The sequence below is a fragment of the Fusarium falciforme genome, chromosome 8 (genome assembly GCF_026873545.1).
Source record: "Fusarium falciforme chromosome 8, complete sequence".
Classification (NCBI taxonomy): Eukaryota; Fungi; Ascomycota; class Sordariomycetes; order Hypocreales; family Nectriaceae; genus Fusarium; species Fusarium falciforme.
The window spans coordinates 1,085,806-1,105,067 of record NC_070551.1 but is presented as its reverse complement, the minus strand read 5'-3'; the positions used below and the strand labels follow the sequence as shown (position 1 = coordinate 1,105,067).

Genomic DNA, 19,262 nt, shown 5'->3' with positions numbered 1-19,262 from the left:
ATCAACAGTGAAGGTTACAACCGCAAACTATAGAGCTCGAGCCCGCCAGTACTTTACAGCATAGTACCCAAGCAACCCAGTCCCCGAAAGGAGCGTGGTCAAAGCCAGCACCAAGCCTGTCACAATTCCCTGGTTGAAGAAGCCAATGCCTCCTGCTCTCTTCAATCTCACAATTTCTGGAAGTTTTGTCGTTGCTTCCCGGTCTAGGGCAACGAGTTCATGAGGTGAGGATCCGCTCATGAACTTGGCAAGCTTCTCGCTGGTGGAAGAGTTTGTGATGTACTTGGGGGTCGGGTGAGAAAAGAGATCCTGTTGGTAGATTCTGTAGTTGTTTGGTTGCGGTGGATGGCCCTCGGGAGCAATCGGTGAGTCTGTCACTTGTTAACTTTGTCATATTCCTTGAGAGCCAGGATTACTTACACATCAGTTCAACTGGGATTTGGTTTACAAAGCTGACAGTCGCGTCGACAAATTGGCACATATACTTGGCCATGTTCGGGGTAGTAAAGATGTATGCTGCCGCAAGTGGTCCAGAACTACACAAATCAGCAAGAGTCCTGAGAACTTCGGTTAACTCTTACCTCTTAGATGAATCGATTGCGTCGTCCATGCTGGTGACGGAGTGGATGACAAGACAGTTTTCTACCACCTTTTGCCCAAGTAGAGTAGATCTCCTAATTGCCATTAGCACTGATCTCTGCATTCTTATTTGGTTGACCGTACCTATCCTCAACGTCCAGGATGAGTCCACCGGATCCTGATGATATAATGTTGACCGAACCGTCTTTTTCAGCTTGTTTGGATAGTTCAGATTTCGCAAATTTGGTAGATTTCCGAGTCGCAGCTGGGTTGGCCATAAAGTCGGTACTTTGCTGGACAAGAGCGCGCAGGAGATCCTTCTTTACCCATTCATTCACGTACACAACATCTGGAGCATAAGGAGATTTTCCACCGAGGCCGAAGCGAGACGAAACTAGGGCCTTTGCTGCTGCTTGCACATCAGCATCTCGCTCCACAAATGCAAGAACTGGTGCTTTCGAGTTTGACACCAGGTCTTGATTTGATGTCGAATGTGTTGAGCCATTCTGGAGGACTCGAATGTGTGGGTGGTTGATGTCTTCTAGATTCACTTGCTGGTTTGTGACTTCCAAGATATCTTTGTCCAGAGACTCCTGTATCAGACCCAGTACAAGAGATGGTGTTTCCAGCAAAGAGTTTTGAGCCTTCATAGTCAGCGTTCTGTCTGAAACTTGCTTGTACCCCTTGGTAATTACCTTAACTATCACGCAATTGCCTGCTGCAAGAGCTGGCACCAGGGCCGCGATGAGGCTGTACAAAAAGGTATGCGAAGAAGGTTCAATGACTACAATGCCAACTGGACTCCGGCTGTCTGGATCATCGCGTCCTTTTGAGATGGCATACTCATCTTCTAGACACTTCTGTGGGTCGATTGACGCAAATGCATCCGCGATGCACTTCAGGGCGAGCCAGTACTCGCCCTTGATCTCTGCTGGTCTGTGGTTTGTGTCGTTCTTGATTGCCTCTTGGATCCGGGCTGCGTTATCCGCAAGAGTGCTGTGTAATTGCTTGAGCTGGGTCTTTCTGTAGAAGGGATTCAGGACTCGGCCGTCTATGGCGGCGGACCTGACTGCTGTGAATGGCTTCGTCATTGTGGTGTGTGTGGCTGGGACGTTATTCAGCTGGATGGCCAAGACGTCAAGCGGTTGCGAGAGACAAACACCCAAATAAGCACGCCTTTCCCCCCTGGAACGCTTCGTGAGAAAGCACATGGCCTTAGCAGGCTGCATCGGGGTCTCCCGACCGGCTCGGGATGTGGTCTCGGAGTCTCCTCCACATGCCGAGTCGCGAGCACCGAGCGTCACGGTTCGGCATCGAATTAATCTGCCGAACCGCGAATGGGCCGAAGAGGCGAGTTGGAGAGTCCACATTGCTTACAACAGAAGGCTTGCCTGCCAGCGCCCATCGTTCCGCTTAGTATCATCACTGCCCGCCATCCTCATCGTCAATACCAGCAACGACTCGCTTAGCACCAAGTTCAACATGTCTACCATCACTACAACTGAATCAGCCGCAGCGCTGAATGGAAACTGGCACAGCCATGTGTTGGCAGACTATGAGCTCCACCACTCCCAGCCCCAACCCTGCGAAACTGGCACCCAGTCGGCTCCAGTTGCATCACCAATCGACCGTCAGTGGGATACGCAACACCGCCGCGTACCCGCCTACAGAGCCATAAACAGACACAGAGATCAGTCTGAAGTTAGAGTCTACACAAGCCCAGTGGAGCGTGTCTTCATCACAGTCATGTTTACGGGCCTGAACATCAACGCCGTAAGCCTTACACTTCAACTATGGAATGAAAACATACTAATTATGTGCTTTAGGGTGCTGCACAGTATTGGAGGGCCTCTTTTGGAAGACTGACGGATCGGGTGTTTAGATATCAAGTGGGAGGAGAGCTATGAGAGTGGAAGTATGTAGTTATTCGTCTTGTTTCAGTGAAGATTCGCCTCAATTTTGTCATTTTTTCGAATGCTAAACTGTAGACAAATGTGATCATACTATTTTACAACTCGATCATTTTGATGCCTTGACCCCCTGCATGGTACCATAATCCTCACCAAGTTGCTTTCCCTCCACAGTAATTGGTGTCGATGGCTGCAGAACGTAGAGCATTCTAGCCCAGCCTTTGTCGCTAGTATTCCTCCACGCGTGCATAGTACCTCGCTGCACGCAAATATCACCCCTCTTCAGCAATCTAGTCTCTCCAGAGTCCAGAATGAGCTCAACCTCTCCCTCCAGAACAACCCCATAATCGAGGCTCACGGTGCGGTGCATAGGAGAAGTGGTTCCAGGGCTCATGTCGACGTAGCGTAGGACAGTGCCCGTCGAAACTGTCAGCCCTGGAGGACTACTGAGGAAGTCCTGGTAGGACTTCAGATCCGCCCCTTGGTCAAGTTGCACAGGGAATTCTCGGGTGACATAACATGAGGCGAATGAAGCGACCTTGTCTGGGAGCTCATAGAAGGGTGCTTCCTCGGGGACGGACGAATCAATGATCGCCTTTCCGTCGCTGTTGTGGGAGGTGATGTAGCGTTTGGGGTGGCTGAGGTTTCCTTGAAGTGCCATGTTGAAATTGATTGTATTACAGGAAGTAATTCGGTAAGTGGTTCTTGGTGCATATCCAAGCTGTACGCTGAAGAATGGGGTGTTCTATAGTGTCGTGGTTCTTACAGCGCTGTCCCCTGCCGCCCCTGGCTGCCGATCGGGATGTGGAGAGACGCCCCCGACCCTGGCCTCACTCCCTGTCTTCGCGCCCCGACAAACATCTCCGGGGCCGACTTCCGAGCCGGAAATAGGATGTTAGGAATACCTCATGATGGCAGGTTGCGTTTTATGAATAGTGACACTTTACTTGCCCCAGTGCCCTGTACAGTTGCGACTACCTACCTTTGAGATACCAGATACCAGAAACGATGGATTTTTCACACCATTTCTCAGATGAGAACATCCCATTTGGCATCGCCTCTTCTGCCAAGCATCAGGACCCTCAAGCTGTTACCAGGCTAGGGAACACTGTGCTATTCCTCGCCGACCTACAGGACAATGGACTCTTTGGTAATCTTCCAAAAGGGGTCTTTAAGCAAGGCACACTAAACGAATTTGCTGCGCTCCCGAGATCCAAGTCAGTGGAGGTTCGCCAGACAATCCAAGACGTGTTCCGTCAAGATGGCATAGGAGGGTTCCCCTCTGCGGCACAAGAGGATGTATCCTCGGTTAAAATGCATCTGCCTGTCGAAATAAAGGACTTTTCAGGTACTTGGTCTCCCAGAAAACACCGTGATACTATTACTAACTGTTCAGACTTCTCCTGCTCTCTTGAACACGTAACAAATGCAGGGCGCATAGTCGTTGGCAGCACGAATCCGCCCCCTTCATTCTTCAAGTTTCCTATTGGGTACCAAGGGCGCACGAGTTCCATCGTGGTTTCTGGGACCGACATTGAGCGTCCTATGGGACAGTTCCGGGACAAGTCTGTCATGGATCCCCTCAGCGAGAAGGCCATCATTTATGGGCCTTCGAAGCAGGTCGACTACGAAGTCGAGCTGGCGGCGATCATCGGAAAGCCGCTGCCTATGAGGCAGAGACTTAACGCTGAGGATGCTGAGGAGCACATTTTTGGTTTTGCTATCCTCAATGATTGGAGTTGTGAGTAAGTCGTCTTATGCTGCGGTGATGGAGACTGACAGGATTCATAGCCCGTGATATCCAAGGGTTTGAAATGAATCCTCTGGGACCATTCAATGGAAAGAGTCTCGGAACTTCTATATCTCCATGGGTAATCACACTCGAAGCCTTGGAACGTTTCAAAACCGGCAGTTGTCTTCAGCAGGATTCGCTGCCTTCGTATCTCCGAAACTCTAAGCCTTCAACTTACTCCATCACAATGGAAGTCGAGATCCTCACCGGATCGACCGCCACAAAGATTGGTGTCTGTCCTGTGGACTCCCTGTACTGGAGTCCGCCTCAGATTCTCGCACATGCCGTGAGCTCTGGTAGCGCGCTCCGGACCGGCGACATCTTGGCAACAGGCACAGTCAGCGGCTCCATTGATGGGAGTCGTGGCTGCTTGCTTGAGACGACTGAAGGTGGTACGAAGCCTGTAGTCCTAAGTGATGGGTCACAGCGTACATATCTCGAAGATGGAGACGTTGTGAGGATTAGCGCGGTAGCAGGAGAGGCTTCCTCAGGGGTTGGATTTGGTGAATGTATCGGCCGATTAATACCAAGCCGCTCGCTCTAGGTTGCCGCATAGATAGTTTGGTATAAACCAAAACAAGCTTCTCCCCAATATGTTTCAATAGCAAGTGCAACTAGTTCCTGGGGGGGCTTGTTCACGGAGGTACTTGTGCAGGACTAACAGGTGAGAACAGTTTTCCGACCCCACTACTATAAGCCAGCGTCTACTGGGAAGCTGGAGTTCGAAATGTCTTCTATCGAGGAGAGATGTTGTTGAGTCAATTGCATCTAGCTTAGAATCTAACAATCGCAACCTTTACGAACATGAATCTACTCAACCCGCCTTGCATGCGCGAGATCATCAACACCGTGTCCCTCCTCCACCTTGCTCTCAACAATGTCATAAACCGGTATCTCCGAGAATCCAGCGGCAATATGGTGAAGAGTTGGCAGATTCTCCCAGTTTCCTTCCGTAAAGGCGAGCCGCCCTCCACTACCAACAGTCACCTTGTCAACCTCTGGCGGGTTGTTCGCCAGCCCATTCTGGAGAAATACTGGGTAAGCTGCATCTGCGACTCCGGGATTTCCAACGGCCGGCACGTATCTGTAGACCAAGAGTCCTTCTTCTGGGGGAGGGGGATTGCCGATTGCTCCGTTGGTCAATACGTTTGCCTCTTTCCCGAGACCATCCAAGGCCATCTCGACAAAGGTTGCGCCTCTCCAGCTGCATCGGATGCTGGTAGTGGAATCTTGCTTCTCAACATCAATGTCGCAGTAGATCTTTGGCATGCCCAATTCCTCTCGGCCAGTAACGATGGGGTCGGTCAGAGACTCGAGAAGGACTGCAAGGAACGAACCGCGGAGCTTGCTCCCATCCTTCTTCTCATACTGTACACCGTGGATCCAGAGGCCAAAGAAATTGTAGCCACCTCCACCAAGCCACTTGAGATCCTTGAGCTCGGTACATTGAAAGCTGGCTTCGGCAATGGTTCCCGGTTGGTAGAAGCTGAATGCAGGTGTCGGTAGGAGGGTCTTGAGATGCGTGGCAGAAGTCTTAAACCGAAGTTTGTAGGTCGTGAATCGCGAATCTTGAGTGGGGATTGGACGCCCATAGTGATCCTGGCGTGGACTGGGCATGGGCCCAAAGGAAACAGGGGACCGCCAGTAAACACCGCCATTTCGAGACCACAGGAGCTCCTTCAGTGCCCGTGTCGAGTTGTGCCACTCGTCATGGCCAAAATTGTAGCCCATGAACTCCATGACTGCAAGCCATTAGTATCCTGATGAATAATCCAGATGGGTATCTCACTGTTGAAGTCGCCGCGGTTCTCATCATTGAGATCCATGCCGGCCTGTCGAGTAAACTCTTGAACCTTGTGAGCCCTGTAGTCACGAAGTTTCTCATAAAGAGCAAGGCGATCTGCAATATCGTCCCTACGGGTGCCTCGTGGGAGCAGTGCGCACAAAGATGCCGCGTCTTCAATAGCAATGCCACCTATTATTGTCAGCAATCAATAGCTCCAAGACATTTGGCGCCTTTATAATACCTCCTTGTCCTTGATCTAAGCGACACATGTTAGTAAGGCGTCTTCTTATCATGCCATCGTCAGAGACTCACGAGGTAAAAACGGATGTGCGGCATCTCCTAGCAGGACTAGTCGCTCCTTGTGCCAAGTCGGAATGCGCTCCATGTCAAGAAGGGTCCAGACCTTGAGCTCGCTGCTATCAACCAACTCCAAAAGGGATCGAACCCTTTGTTCAAAGCCCTTGTACACATCGAGGAGTAGTTCCTTGCTTCCCCCTTGGCCCCAGCCTGTGTCCTGAATCAGCCATCTAGGTTCTCAACACAATATTTGGCAAGTCTTACCATCTCCTTTGGAGGCAGCAGCAGAAATTTCGCTCGGGTGGATGCCCACTAAATTCATCACGGTGTTGTTGGAGCAAGGATACATGATCAGTCTCCTGTCGTCACCCATCCACATTGTCAGATAGCCCTGTCGATCTAGAAATTCCTTGGTGATCGGGTTCTTTCCGATCTTTTCGCAGGGAATCATGAACCTGAAAGCGCTCTTTCCTGATCCATAGGGCTTGACACCTGGTCCAACAACAATTTGTCGTGTGATTGACTGTAAGTTGTCAGAATACATGGTCAACAGATGGGATTTACGTGAGATAATCTTACGCTGACGCCATCTGCACCTAAGACTAGGTCACCAGAGATTGACGTTCCGTCGGCAAGCTTGACTGTGGCAGTCGATGGATCAACATCCACAACCTGACTTGATGTTTGAAGGACAGCCGGTGTGCCTACGCCTTCAAAGGATACAGCAAGCTTCTTTAGGTCTTCATGTAGCTGAACACGATGAGACAGCACCCAGGGCTGCATAATCCATTAGTACCAACTCGTCAACGAGGAAAGATTTGACTGGGCCCTTACATGCTGCCAAATGCGAAGCGCCTTTGACAGGTCATTGTCAAATTTGAGTTTTCCAGCAGCATCATATTCCGTTACCTACACGCCATCAGCGGCTATGCTTCGGCTTCACGGTGTGACATTACTCACTCCATTGACTGGATTTGCTCCAAAGGTTTCGGGGAAAACCCCGAACCTCCTGAGGATGCCATGACAGTTCGGGGCGAGATGAATAGCTGCTCCAGTTTCCTTGGCTAAGTGGGAACGTTCAAACAACTACAAGATGTCAGCTTTCCAAACGACCTTTCAATCAGCAAGAAGTGGGACTCACCGTCACTTCATGGCCCTGTTGACGGAGGCCCAAAGCTGCAGTCAACCCTCCAATGCCTAGGTAGTGTTAGCTATGTCAACGTGGGACATGATTGATGCGATTTTCACCTGCTCCAACCACTAGAATCTTCAAGGGGGCTGCTTCTGAGGTGCCGGTCATGGTTTCTTGCGTGATCTTCGAGGTCGCAGTTGCTACAGCCAACAGATGACTGGGTAACACTCCCACAAGTACTCCTCACTCGGCATGAAGTTGAGTAGCCGTCGGCTGAATACCCCATGACCTGGTCAGCCCATCCCAGCTGTATCAAACTTGCGCATTCCCGGCAGATTCCCGATATGAAATCCGGGGCAGAGGGGGAGGGGGGGGGCTCGGGAGTCGGCCCCACGTAACCACGGATCGGAACCCCCCACATGGCTCAATACTCGGCTTGTCTTGCATCATGACGTTTTGAGTATTCAAAAGAAGCAGGGCGTAAACGAATTTGGAGGAATTATCAACACCGAGCCTTTTATCCGCTGTCAATCACCCCCTGCTCATACTTGTGCTCATTCGCCACAATGCCTAATCAGATCAAGGACATCCACACCGTGGATGATACATCCTTTCCCTACATCTTTGAGCAAAACGCCACAGTTACCCTCAAATCCGGGTCTGGTTTAGTCCGATGCAACGTCTATCGTCCTAAGGGTTCTGATCGGGTGCCTGTTCTGGTCACCTACGGTCCATATGGAAAAGACATTCACTACAAAGAGTAAGCTCTCCTCCAAACTGTTCTACTTACCCCTAACACGTCAAAGTTTCCATCCCAAGTCTTTTTCAGAGGTCAACCCTCAGCACAAGTCTGATCATTCAGCATGGGAAACCCCAGATCCAGGTTTCTGGACGACGCATGGGTATGCCGTTGTTCGGGCAGATGAGAGGGGTCTCGGGCAGTCCCCTGGTCTCCTTGACACCATGTCTAGGGGCACGAGCGAGGCGTTTTTTGACGTGGTCGAATGGGCCGCAGAGCAGTCATGGTCCTCGGGCAAGGTTGGCCTCTTGGGTATTAGCTACTACGCCGGAAGCCAATGGCGAGTAGCTGCCCGTAAGCCCAAAGGTCTGAGCGCTATTGTGCCCTGGGAGGGAATGTCAGACTACTACCGGGACAGATGCCGTCACGGAGGAATCCTTTCCAATGGCTTTATCAAGTTTTGGTGGAATCGACAGGTTATCACGAATCAGTATGGACGTCCAGGTCGAAGCTCGCGAAACTGGGGTCCTGACACGATTGAGGGCGATCTACCCGAAGAGGAACTCGAGGCAAACCGGCAAGACCAGACCAAGGACAACCTGGAGAATCGCTTCCGAGATGAACCTTACTACGCGTCCAAGGAGTACGACATGGGTGACATCGAGGTGCCCTTGCTGTCTGTCGGCAACTGGGGAGGCATTCTACTTCACCTTCGAGGAAACATTGAAGGCTATACTCACGCCGGATCAAAGTTCAAGTACCTTCGAATGATCACTGGTCGTCATGATCTTCCTTTCTACTACGAAGAAGAGGTCAATGTGCAGCTCAGCTTCTTGGATGCCTTTCTCAAAGGCGATGACCAAGTCGGCTGGTCCCAAGAGGGCAAGGTTCCCCCTGTAAGCCTTGTTCTGCGCAAGGGAAACGTCGGCTTCAACGACGCCGAGAAGGAGAAAGTTTATCCTCGCCGTGAGGAGAATGAATGGCCAATCGCGCGGACCCAGTACACAAAGCTCTTCCTTACGCCGGACCTAGGCCTTTCCTGGAACGGGCCAAACAGCGACCGAAAGAAGCTATCTTATAGAGCTCTTGGCACGCTAGAGAAACCTGAATTTCTCCAATTCTCGACAGCAGCTTTTGAGTCAGAGACGGAGATTACAGGACACGTTGTTGCCCACCTCAACGTCTCAGTTACTCCAGATCCCACGGGACCAACACCGAGCGACATTGACCTGTTCGTCACAATCCGCCACATAGACCCATCAGGACAGGAGGTCTTTTACACGGGCACCGCGGGAGACCCTGTGCCCGTGACCAAAGGTTGGCTTAGGACATCGCTGCGGCAGGTCGATCAGCAGAACCACAAGCACCGCGAGTGGCTTCCCCACCGAAATTACACCAGCAAGGATGTCTTGCCTGTGATACAGGGTGAGATCTATGCCGTGGACATTGAGGTCTGGCCAACCAATGTCGTGGTTGAAAAGGGTGGCAAGCTAGTGTTTGAGGTGTCATCAGGAGATACTCAGGGATCGGGCATCTTTTTGCATGACGATCCGACAGACAGGTGAGATTCTCGTCAAGTAATTACAGGGAAAGAACTGACAGAAAGCAGGTCTCCGGAGACTTTCCAGGGGCTCAACAATATTCACTTTGGACCCCAATTTCAGAACTACATCACGCTGCCTATCATTCCAAGCTAGATACTTTCCAAGGAATTCTGGCACACCCATTGCATGGCAAATATGAGGTGGGAGTTGGATATCAGACGGGGAATTACACTTGGAGTATTGGAGAGATAAACCTATTGTCTTGACTCTAACACCAGCGAGCGAGATCCGAGTGCCTGGTTGTTTAATCTCAATAGAATATTATCCAAAAGATATGTTGTGATATGTCTAGACGAACCACTGTGCACCAAACCCAAAGCAAAAGTCTCCTTGCCAAAACGCACCAGTTATGAAGCAGAATTATTACATGGAAGTGCACCTTCCGACCTCTTATCTAGAAATCGCCCTTCACAGTATGCAGCCAGCTGCAACGGCCGCAATCGCAAGTACTCCTCCCATAGTATCCATCTTATTGCTACCCGCCCCATTGACAGGCACAGCAGGCGAGGGAGTCGAGACAGGCATAGAACCAGTGGGTGCTGCGGCACCAGATGGCATGGAAGAAGACCAAGACTCGTTGGTGACGATAGTCAGAGGTTTCTCAGTGCAGGATATAGTTGGCAGCGCGGAGCGCGTCACCATGTCGGGCGTCGAAGAGTGAGAGGGGCAGCTACTGCAGGTAACAGTAGTAGAGACAGACTCGGCAGCCTGGGATCCTGAGAGGACTGGAAGGGTCGTTAGTCAGGGTCGTGAAGTATACGTGAGGAGGGGAATCCTCTTACGAGCGAGGGCAGCGACGACGTAGAACTTCATGGCTTCGAGGCGGCGTAGTGTAGTGGAATGAGTGTAAGACAGAGCGAATGACGATGCTTGAGACAGGAGCAGAGAGAAAGGAGATTGAGATATTATGAATTACTTGGGAGTCAGTGATCAGGAGCAGGAGACAGATGGCTTAAGATCAACATCTACCTAATTCGATTATCAGTGCTCACACGCATGCCGACTATCCAAGCTACGAGTCCTCAATTCGGATGCAAATGCCGTTCTCAAGATTGGCCTAGCAAGGATATTGGTAGGTAGAATTGTTGTATCAGCCGAAAACCAGTTCGTCCGGACACCGAGTCTATGATACCAATCCAAAGCTAACCGTGGCGCACGTCCGGCAGGTCCTAGCTACTTTTCCCGCAATGTCTTGGAATCAAAGACATGCAGTTGGAGATGAGCGAGCTAAAACGTCGTTAGCCTCCCGGAAAGATGACATCCCGGGCTTCGATAGCTCCACACTCTCCGACCGATTCGGGTGAGGGACAAACAAGTTTCGACGCTAGAGGAGGACGGGACTGTGAGATGCCGTGCGCGGATCCCCCAGAGTCCCTGCCGATCTTGTGCTGTTCTGTTCGATTCCCGCGCGTGCCTAGCGTCGAAGTTTGACCTTGAGAGTCCTCCGTGAGGTGACGGGACGGGCTCCGTTTACAATGATAGGTTTAATTTGCTTAGTTGGCTTGTGCTGCAGCACTGCCCGATCTGCTCGTCGTGAGCCATGTTGGATTCGGTAGCTAGGTGATGGACGAGACGGAACTCGGGACGGATGGAAACTGCCCGACGGTTGAAAGCAGGGAGGGAGATTGCGGATTTCATTGAAAGCGGTTGAGTATCGTCTCTCGCGGCAGATGGTGCTGATATTAATGGCTTCATTGTAAATAAAACCAGTCGCACTCGCTCACTAACGAAGTCATTCATACCAGACAAGCTCGTTCATTCCCAAGCCTCCATCCTCAAAACTGCCATAATTCCTTAATACCCTCGTCCTCGCATCAATCTTATCAAGATGCTATTCTCCTCTGCTACCGTTGCTCTCGCGGCTGCTGGCTTTGCCTCTGCTGCCCCTGCGATTCAGAAGCGTGCTTATGAGATCAACGACGGAGTCATCCTGAACTATGCCCTCACACTCGAGCATCTTGAGGATACCTTTTACCGTGAAGGCCTTTCCATGTTCAGCGAGAAGGACTTTGCCGACGCTGGTTACGACTCGACCTTTTACAACAACATCAAGAAGGTCTCTAGCGATGAGACATCGCATGTTGACTTTCTCACCAAGGGCCTCAAGGGTAATTCAGATGTCCATCAAAAGTTGTCTATTTGCTAATGACTTTCTGCAGCCGCCGGTGTCACCCCCGTTGCAGCCTGCACATACAACTTTGGCGTCACTGACGTCAAGAGCTTCCTGGGTACAGCCTCCATCCTCGAGGGTGTCGGTGTCTCCGCTTACCTGGGCGCTGCCGCCGACATTATGAGCAAGACTTACCTTACAGCTGCCGGTTCCATCCTGACTATTGAGGCAAGGCATTCGTCATACATCCGCGGCCACCTCAAGGAAGTGCCCTTCCCCCAGGCCTTTGACGCCCCCCTGACCATCAACGAGGTCTACTCCCTTGCTTCAGGCTTCATCACAAGCTGCCCCAAGGAGAACCCTGCCCTTCCCGTCAAGGCTTTCCCCAAGCTGGCTCTGGACCCCTCCACCAAGATGCCTGTCAAGACTGGTGACATGGTTACTCTTCAGACCCCTGGGTACACCCTCAAGGGTGCCGACGGCCAGAAGTTCTACGCTGCTTTCATTGCCGTGACTGGACCTACCTTTGTCGAAGCCAAGGCTGTCGACGGCGGCTTCTCGATTGAGATTCCTGAGGGCTTTGCCGGCCAGACCTACGCCGTTCTCACTGGATGCAAGGATGCTGTGTCTGATGACACCGTCGCCGCTGGTCCTGCTATCATCGAGGTAATTGACACAATTTTCCAGAAATATGTGAGGAGCGAGTGCTAACGCGGCCACATGAACAGATTTCCAGCTAAATGTACATGAATTATGACATGATTATTTATTCTTCTTTGTTGATTCCGGGCACGCAAGTAAACGAGGATGGCCTGGATGAACTCTTACTGGTGATTCACATTGGATTATCCATATACCTTGATGTATATTATTTTTGACATGTTACATGTCACTCAAGCGATAAAATGTACTTGAAATGTTATCAAGCTGCAGTCGTCAGCACGATTCTGACTTGCCAAGTTGCCATCAGACCTACATAACGCATGCCATGGATGTGTCACTCACAACCCATGCTTTCTCAGGTCTACTCACCTCGCATTTAAAACTGTGAATGCTTGAATCCTGGCTCCATCGTATCGCCTCGATCCATTGCATTCCTATAAGACCAACCACTCTTTGTGATTTGACGACCAGACCAATTGCCTGGGCCATCATGTTCCAGACCACGTTTTCCATCGGCAGATGCTATTTGATCGACCCCGTAACTCGGGTCACACTCTCACAGCGCCGATCTCTCCCTGGATAATATGGCGGCATCTTCGACAGCCGTTGTCTAGCGCCAACACTGCCTCCACGATCCGGGCACATAATCCTCCCCGACCGACCGGAAAGCGCCACTCCGGGTGTGTCTAGTCCGCTTCGGGGGAGAAGATCGAGACACTTTCGAGACAAGCGCCATCTAACGAGGCCGCTTCATCTACATTAGTATCTCGTCAACATGTTGTCGGAGCTCTATGCTAGATCCTCGCTGGTAGAGCACATCACCGGCAAGTCCAAACGATCAGCAGGCAGAGCTGGAAATTAAGCATTCGTATCGTACTACTGATATCTTGAAAGTAAATGAAACCTCTCATCGGCCTAACAGCTATGCCGTTGCAACTGTCCTTGGCCAACTCCCAAACGTGAACTGGCTATTGCACATGTTTGTCAACTCCCATGTCTCCGCCTTGAGCTCCCCATACACTCCCTCATCCTCCTCATCACCGACAGCGCCAGCGACAAACACGGCAGCCATGAAGTGATCATCTGTCGCGTGCGCGTCTCTGTAGAGCGGGTGCTTCATCAGTCGCGTCATTGCGCGTCGGAGATGAGGCCCCGTGTTGTTCTTAATCACATCTTCGACTGCCTGTCGAAACTCCAAGGCCCAGGGTTCCGGAGGCGTTTCTTGCCCGAAATTGTCTGTGTACTTGACCATGGGACCCCAGATGTTGCGGTAAAGGTTGTGTACAGCTCCACCGGATCCGATGATGAGGTATCCTTCACTCCTCAAACATCGTAGTGCTTGGCCGACTTTCATGTGGTAGTGGGGGTCGAAGCGGCCATTCATGGAGATGAGAGTAGTGGGCGGACAGCCGTTGGGGAACATGCGGATTAAGATAAGATACGTATCGTGGATCCATTCAAAGGTCGGGTTTCCGGAGACATCGAATCCGGCATTCGCAAGCAACGAGATGCACCGCTCGGCCGTCTCCAGGTCGGGGTTAAGCTTGTAGTCGACGTATTTTGAAGGGTGGACGTATGCGACAGGAGATTTTCCAGGCTGAGGGTTCGTAGCGACTTCGATTCGATCGCCGAGAGCATCCCAATGGGCTCCCTGCTTCGTGTTAGAGAGTCGCTTGAAGCAATGGATCCTCTTACCATCATGACAACACCCTTAATCTTGTTGGCCAATGCCTGGTCGCCAGCTTTCTTCCAGTAGTCTGCTGCTTCGGATTCCTCCCCCAGCATCATGGTCGACCCATGGGAAAAGAAGTGGACTGGTGTTAGCTGAGCTAAGTGGAGGTTAGTGAATGTGTGCAGTGAACTTTAGAGAAATAACGTACCCATGATGCGAATGGGTCAATTGATACACACTACCAGTTCAATTTTGATCAGATTCAATTCTTGCAAAAGGAGAACTAATCAGAAACGTCCTTATTCCTGCAAAGATGCTGCGTTTGTTAAGAATTCCCGTGTCCCCTGGCCGCTATAGGGTGGCTCATGTGGGGTGGCGATGGTCCGTCGGGATGTGGAGAGAGCTTCCCGACAACAACCCGACCTTTTCACCTTTGGCTAGTTATTGAGAATAAGCGTGGCGACGATTCCCTTTTAATCTAGCTTCAGATCTATTGACCAAAGAACCTCAACCGATTCGCCAGCTTCCCCGCACCCCAGGCGCCACCTCCGCATCCGAGATGGCCGGGTGATTTGCGATAAAGACGGTCATGGACCAGCCAATTCTGACTCCTGTTCCTTCGTCCTCTCCACCTCCCGAACCGTTCTCGTATGTTTTCCCGACGTCCACCGGGTGAATAGCATCATGTCTACCGAGTCTGGCATGTTCCAGTGTGGCTCCTGCCAGAAGAGCTACAAGCGCCTGGATCACCTGGCTCGTCACGTGCGCTCTCGTATGTCGCTTGCCCAAGGGTTGACGCGACTGCTGACTTTTCAGACACACAGACAAAGCCGTACAAGTGCCATGTTTGCCCAAAGGCATTCACAAGACCGTGAGTTATACTGCTCTTCTCCCATAATGCTCGGCTAACGATTGACTTCAGTGATCTCCTGAAGAGACACGTTGCGGGTCACGGTTCGCAAGCGGGGGAGAGTAATGGCGGCTCTGTCGGAGAGACGCGTTTCATGCCCGGAAGGGTGACAAAAGCATGCAAAGCATGCGCGTCGAACCATCTTCGCTGTAGCGAAGAAAAGCCATGTCGCCGTTGTCAGGAGAAGGGCCTCGAGTGCAGGTGGCCTGGCTCAACCGACGTCGACATGGTCATGACGCCACCAGAGACGTGCCCCCAGGAAGACGAGTCCATGTTTACGCAGGATGATGCGCCTGCAATGACATCTCTCAGCAACCCACTCAGCATGGACCAGACATCTACATCACCGAGCATGGGAGGGCAAACTTCTCTGGATGTATTGACGCCACAGGCGACGCAACACTTATTCCAGACATTAGGTAGGACGCTGCAATGTCCGAATTACCGTTCTTGATGGGACTAACAGTCTATAGATCCCTCCCTCAACATCGAAAACAACCCCCTCTTCTTCCACTTTCCTGATCTCAACCTTCTATCTGGACAATGGTCCTCCACCCCCACCAATGACATGGAAATCAGTACATACAACGGCTTAGACGACATGGATCTCCAATTCCTCGACTCCTACAACATCAGCATCCCTTTCGAGGTTAGCAACACGTTCCAGTCCACACCTCGAGGCACACAAACTCCCCGCACATCTCATATGGACCCAGGCCAGCCTGCCGCCATGTGCAGTGAAGCCTTTCAGAACTCGCATTGGAGGTTCCGCCCCAACGCGAAAGATCATGCTGGGGCTGAGGATCACAACCTCTCCCTTCCCTCCATGACATTGGACTACCCCTCACCAGAGTCTAGAGTCTCTCTGGATGCCGACACACGCGTTACATGTGCCAAACTCGGAGGACCAGCACGTGACAGGATTTTGATGATGATTGTGAACAGTTGTCAATCCGATAGCCTGTCCAAGGCAGTTGCCTCATTCCCTTCAGTGGAGCTTCTTGACACACTATTACAGTACTATTTAACCTCACCACACACACGTGCAGGGTCATTTATTCACGCCGCCTCCTTCGACCCCAATGAGAAGCGACCAGAGCTTGTCGCAGCTATGGCTGCCATCGGGGCTGTCTTAACATCAGACCCTGCGCTATCTAAGCTTGGCCGGGCGATGCAAGAATGCTTGAGATTGGCAATCTCAAGGAGGGTGAGCATTCTTCTTAGTGTAAGATGACACGTCCCGACTAACCATGTCTGCAGTGGGAACAAAACAACACCCTTGTAAGAGACCTTCAGCTCTTGCAGGCATTTCTCATCACCATCGAGGTCGGCATTTGGAGCGGACTCCCTCGAAAGGTTGAGATTGCAGAAAGCTTCTTCCAGCCAATCCTGACAATGATGAGGCGTGATGGAAAGTTCAAGCCTACTGCGTACCCAGATACCAATGTTGGGGATGCCTATGGCTTTGATCTCCGACAAAAGTGGTTGAACTGGGTCGAGAATGAGTCATTTAAGAGACTCGCCTTCAGGATGCTTGCTCACGACATGGGCGTGTCCATGGCCCTTCTGGTCAACCCTCTTATCTCTTATGCTGAAGTCCTTCTTCCACTGCCAGGCAGTCCAGAGGGCTGGACGGCAGGGAGCCCTGAGCAGTGGAAGTCATACATGGCCGCCCAAGAGCACGCTAAGCCGGTGTTTGTTGCCGACCTTATTGACAATCCTGATCTTCTCAATAATCCAGCAAACCCGGTCGACATCTACACTGCGGGCATGGCGGTACTTTCATGTATCTGGACCATGTGCCGGGAGTATTTACAGTTCTCCTCTCTTCAGAGATCACGACCGCGACGTTGGAATACCCTCGTCACGGAACTCAGGAAGGACGAGCTCCTGAAGTTGCTTGGTCATCTCGAACTCAGCCTGGCGCCTCCACTCTCGGCGGACTCAGAGCTCAACCTCCGGCTTAAGCTGTGTCTGCTTCACCTCCATATGCCTTTTGAAGAGATTCAGATATTTGCCGGCATGGATGGACCGGAGCGAGCTCGTGCTGTCTACCCCATCATCAGCGACTGGGTCAAGAGCGAGGATGCCAGACACACCATCTGCCACGCGGCTCAGATTATGCAGCTTGTCATGTCGCTTCCAAAAGGGTCAATACGAGGTCCTCCTGTCATAATTCTGTATCATGCCGCGTTGGCATTTTGGGTTTACGGGCTCCTCTCCGACCAGTCGCAGGTAACGACGAGACTCACAAATCAGAATGTGCACCTGGATGAAGAAGAAAACACTGCTCTGCAGCGGTTCAGAGGGTTTGGACAGGGGCAGCCATGCATCAGACGGCGATCAGAAATGCCCGGAGAGGAGGATGTGTTTGTGAGCGTGCCACTATCACAGCCGGATAAGGTCATGGAGACTATCATGAGCATTGTTCGAGAAAACTTCACTGGGATGCGTGTTCCGCATCTCACAGAGAAGTTGGTTCAGATAATGGCAGAGCTAGAGAAGTCTGCCAAGAGGAAAGTTGTTGCTTGATGTCGACTCTGATAGGTGCCCATATTTGTTGGGCTAGAATACAAAGGCGGCAGGAGAAACAGGACTGTCTCTTTTATACATTCCACCCTTTGATACGAGCCATGACCATTGTTTTCACTTTCTCTGTAGATAGCCACATGTCCAGTTAATGCTAAGGTGACATTGTGTGCGTGGGGCTCAACGGGATCTGCGGGAACTCCCTCGATGAGGTGACATCTGGGGAAAGATTCTGGTCTCGCTTAAGAGCAGGAGTCGAGATCTGCATTGCAAGGACCATGTCCGAGCGAATGAGGGAGCTTTGTTCTGACCACACTTTGTGATTGAGATACCAGAATTGTTGAATCAAAGGTAGGCAGCGTATTATTACAAGGTGATATTCTGATACAACCATGGAGCATGCACTGAATAGAAACGCACACGCTTGGTGGTAATTGCCAGTGCTCCCATCAGCACACGCCGTCTATGAGACAGCCCACTTTGACGCAGAAACTCCATCAACCACGACCCAAGTCTATGCCCCTCACAGATACGTGTTGAAGATCTTCTGGTACTTTTCAAGAGTGGTCTTGTCGCCCACCCAGACATCCCTGCCCTTGTCAACGGCCTCGATGTGCTTGCCAATGTAAGTGGCAACCATGCCGTTTCCATAAGCCGCCTTGTCGATGAATTTGTGCTCATCGGGCTCAACGACCTCGATGTAGTAAGGGTGCGAGAGCATCTCGGTCAGGACATCGGCGGACTTGTACAGGAACATGGCGATGCCGTCAAAGTCGACAAGCTCGTTGGACTCTGGGGCAGAGGCCCCACCTGCAGTGGGAACAATCTTGCCTCCAACTTGGACCTGCCGAGATGTGAGTGATCTGACCGAGTCGAGACAAAGTGGGTTTCATACCTGCTGGTAGCGGGTAATGTTGAAGTAGGTGGCCAGAGGCACAACCTTGGGAGCATGCTGGGTCTCCCAGTACTTCCAAAACTCCTCCTGGGTGAAATCAGGGCGGCGCTTAACGTAGGTGACCATCTGGAGGAGGCCAGTGTTGGAGGGGGCGCACGCAGCAAGAGTGGCCCCAAACAGGACCGTAAAGACGGCGAAGAGTGATGTGAAGCGAGCCATTGCGTCTGCAGGAGAAGGGGCAAGAGGTGACAACAGACAATCAGGGTGAAACGAGTGGAACGAAAAGCAAGCCGTTCGAGTGGCTTTTGTGCGATACAAGGAGTGGATGCTGACAGGTTTATCTGCACCATGTGATGGCTGGTTATTGGGTCCTCCTTGCCATGAGGTGTTTGGACCCTGGGTGATTTTAATTTACATGCCTGCAATGCGACTCTTTAATTATGGAGTTTTTGGCTGCAGCCATCGAACAATGTCTGCAGGTCCCCATCAATGCGTCGACGGGTGGCCCCGATGCGGGAGTTTGTTTCCCGTTTAAACGGAACCCCTGGAGATGGTTGGCCACAGATATCGAGATGGTGATCTTGGAGGTTATCTTGTATAATAACACCCAAAGTTTTAACTTTTGCAAATACCGGACCCAAAGA

General features: G+C 51.4%; 10 protein-coding genes and 1 pseudogene across 11 annotated transcripts, besides 1 other annotated feature; 5 read left to right on the top strand and 6 right to left on the bottom strand.

Annotated features, from left to right (window-relative positions):
• Positions 1-27: 27 nt before the first annotated feature.
• Positions 28-1,670, bottom strand: NCS54_01017500 (Aldedh domain-containing protein; the record flags this gene model as incomplete). Its single annotated transcript, XM_053155493.1, has 4 exons — positions 28-371; positions 421-536; positions 582-674; positions 724-1,670. 4 exons carry the CDS (start codon positions 1,668-1,670, stop codon positions 28-30), a joined length of 1,500 nt encoding a protein of 499 aa, XP_053011468.1.
• A 313-nt stretch (positions 1,671-1,983) lies between these two features.
• NCS54_01017400 (Hypothetical protein) lies at positions 1,984-2,486 on the top strand (the record flags this gene model as incomplete). Its single annotated transcript, XM_053155492.1, has 2 exons — positions 1,984-2,352; positions 2,406-2,486. Exons 1-2 carry the CDS (start codon positions 2,062-2,064, stop codon positions 2,484-2,486), a joined length of 372 nt encoding a protein of 123 aa, XP_053011467.1. The 5' UTR covers positions 1,984-2,061.
• A 112-nt stretch (positions 2,487-2,598) lies between these two features.
• Positions 2,599-3,150, bottom strand: NCS54_01017300 (Cupin-2 domain-containing protein; the record flags this gene model as incomplete). The annotated part of the gene is made up of 1 exon (XM_053155491.1): positions 2,599-3,150. One exon carries the CDS (start codon positions 3,148-3,150, stop codon positions 2,599-2,601), a length of 552 nt encoding a protein of 183 aa, XP_053011466.1.
• A 296-nt stretch (positions 3,151-3,446) lies between these two features.
• Positions 3,447-4,825, top strand: NCS54_01017200 (annotated as a pseudogene). The gene is made up of 3 exons: positions 3,447-3,837; positions 3,886-4,230; positions 4,281-4,825.
• Positions 3,447-4,825: a sequence feature.
• Positions 4,826-5,091: 266 nt separating this feature from the next.
• On the bottom strand, positions 5,092-7,664 carry NCS54_01017100 (FAD-binding-3 domain-containing protein; the record flags this gene model as incomplete). Its single annotated transcript, XM_053155490.1, has 10 exons — positions 5,092-6,023; positions 6,071-6,256; positions 6,309-6,323; positions 6,380-6,574; positions 6,629-6,887; positions 6,944-7,141; positions 7,199-7,273; positions 7,325-7,450; positions 7,506-7,561; positions 7,613-7,664. 10 exons carry the CDS (start codon positions 7,662-7,664, stop codon positions 5,092-5,094), a joined length of 2,094 nt encoding a protein of 697 aa, XP_053011465.1.
• A 398-nt stretch (positions 7,665-8,062) lies between these two features.
• On the top strand, positions 8,063-9,932 carry NCS54_01017000 (PepX-C domain-containing protein; the record flags this gene model as incomplete). The annotated part of the gene is made up of 3 exons (XM_053155489.1): positions 8,063-8,256; positions 8,303-9,796; positions 9,845-9,932. The coding sequence occupies 3 exons, from the start codon at positions 8,063-8,065 to the stop codon at positions 9,930-9,932; spliced, it is 1,776 nt and encodes a 591-aa protein (XP_053011464.1).
• A 315-nt stretch (positions 9,933-10,247) lies between these two features.
• NCS54_01016900 (Hypothetical protein) lies at positions 10,248-10,652 on the bottom strand (the record flags this gene model as incomplete). The annotated part of the gene is made up of 2 exons (XM_053155488.1): positions 10,248-10,564; positions 10,622-10,652. 2 exons carry the CDS (start codon positions 10,650-10,652, stop codon positions 10,248-10,250), a joined length of 348 nt encoding a protein of 115 aa, XP_053011463.1.
• A 1,015-nt stretch (positions 10,653-11,667) lies between these two features.
• NCS54_01016800 (Hypothetical protein) lies at positions 11,668-12,689 on the top strand (the record flags this gene model as incomplete). The annotated part of the gene is made up of 3 exons (XM_053155487.1): positions 11,668-11,947; positions 11,999-12,615; positions 12,678-12,689. The coding sequence occupies 3 exons, from the start codon at positions 11,668-11,670 to the stop codon at positions 12,687-12,689; spliced, it is 909 nt and encodes a 302-aa protein (XP_053011462.1).
• An 845-nt stretch (positions 12,690-13,534) lies between these two features.
• NCS54_01016700 (LigB domain-containing protein) lies at positions 13,535-14,496 on the bottom strand (the record flags this gene model as incomplete). Its single annotated transcript, XM_053155486.1, has 3 exons — positions 13,535-14,263; positions 14,308-14,441; positions 14,493-14,496. The coding sequence occupies 3 exons, from the start codon at positions 14,494-14,496 to the stop codon at positions 13,535-13,537; spliced, it is 867 nt and encodes a 288-aa protein (XP_053011461.1).
• A 377-nt stretch (positions 14,497-14,873) lies between these two features.
• On the top strand, positions 14,874-17,726 carry NCS54_01016600 (Hypothetical protein; the record flags this gene model as incomplete). The annotated part of the gene is made up of 6 exons (XM_053155485.1): positions 14,874-14,905; positions 14,965-15,056; positions 15,101-15,155; positions 15,207-15,613; positions 15,668-16,401; positions 16,455-17,726. The coding sequence occupies 6 exons, from the start codon at positions 14,874-14,876 to the stop codon at positions 17,724-17,726; spliced, it is 2,592 nt and encodes an 863-aa protein (XP_053011460.1).
• A 520-nt stretch (positions 17,727-18,246) lies between these two features.
• NCS54_01016500 (EthD domain-containing protein) lies at positions 18,247-18,837 on the bottom strand (the record flags this gene model as incomplete). Its single annotated transcript, XM_053155484.1, has 2 exons — positions 18,247-18,567; positions 18,619-18,837. 2 exons carry the CDS (start codon positions 18,835-18,837, stop codon positions 18,247-18,249), a joined length of 540 nt encoding a protein of 179 aa, XP_053011459.1.
• Positions 18,838-19,262: the final 425 nt, after the last annotated feature.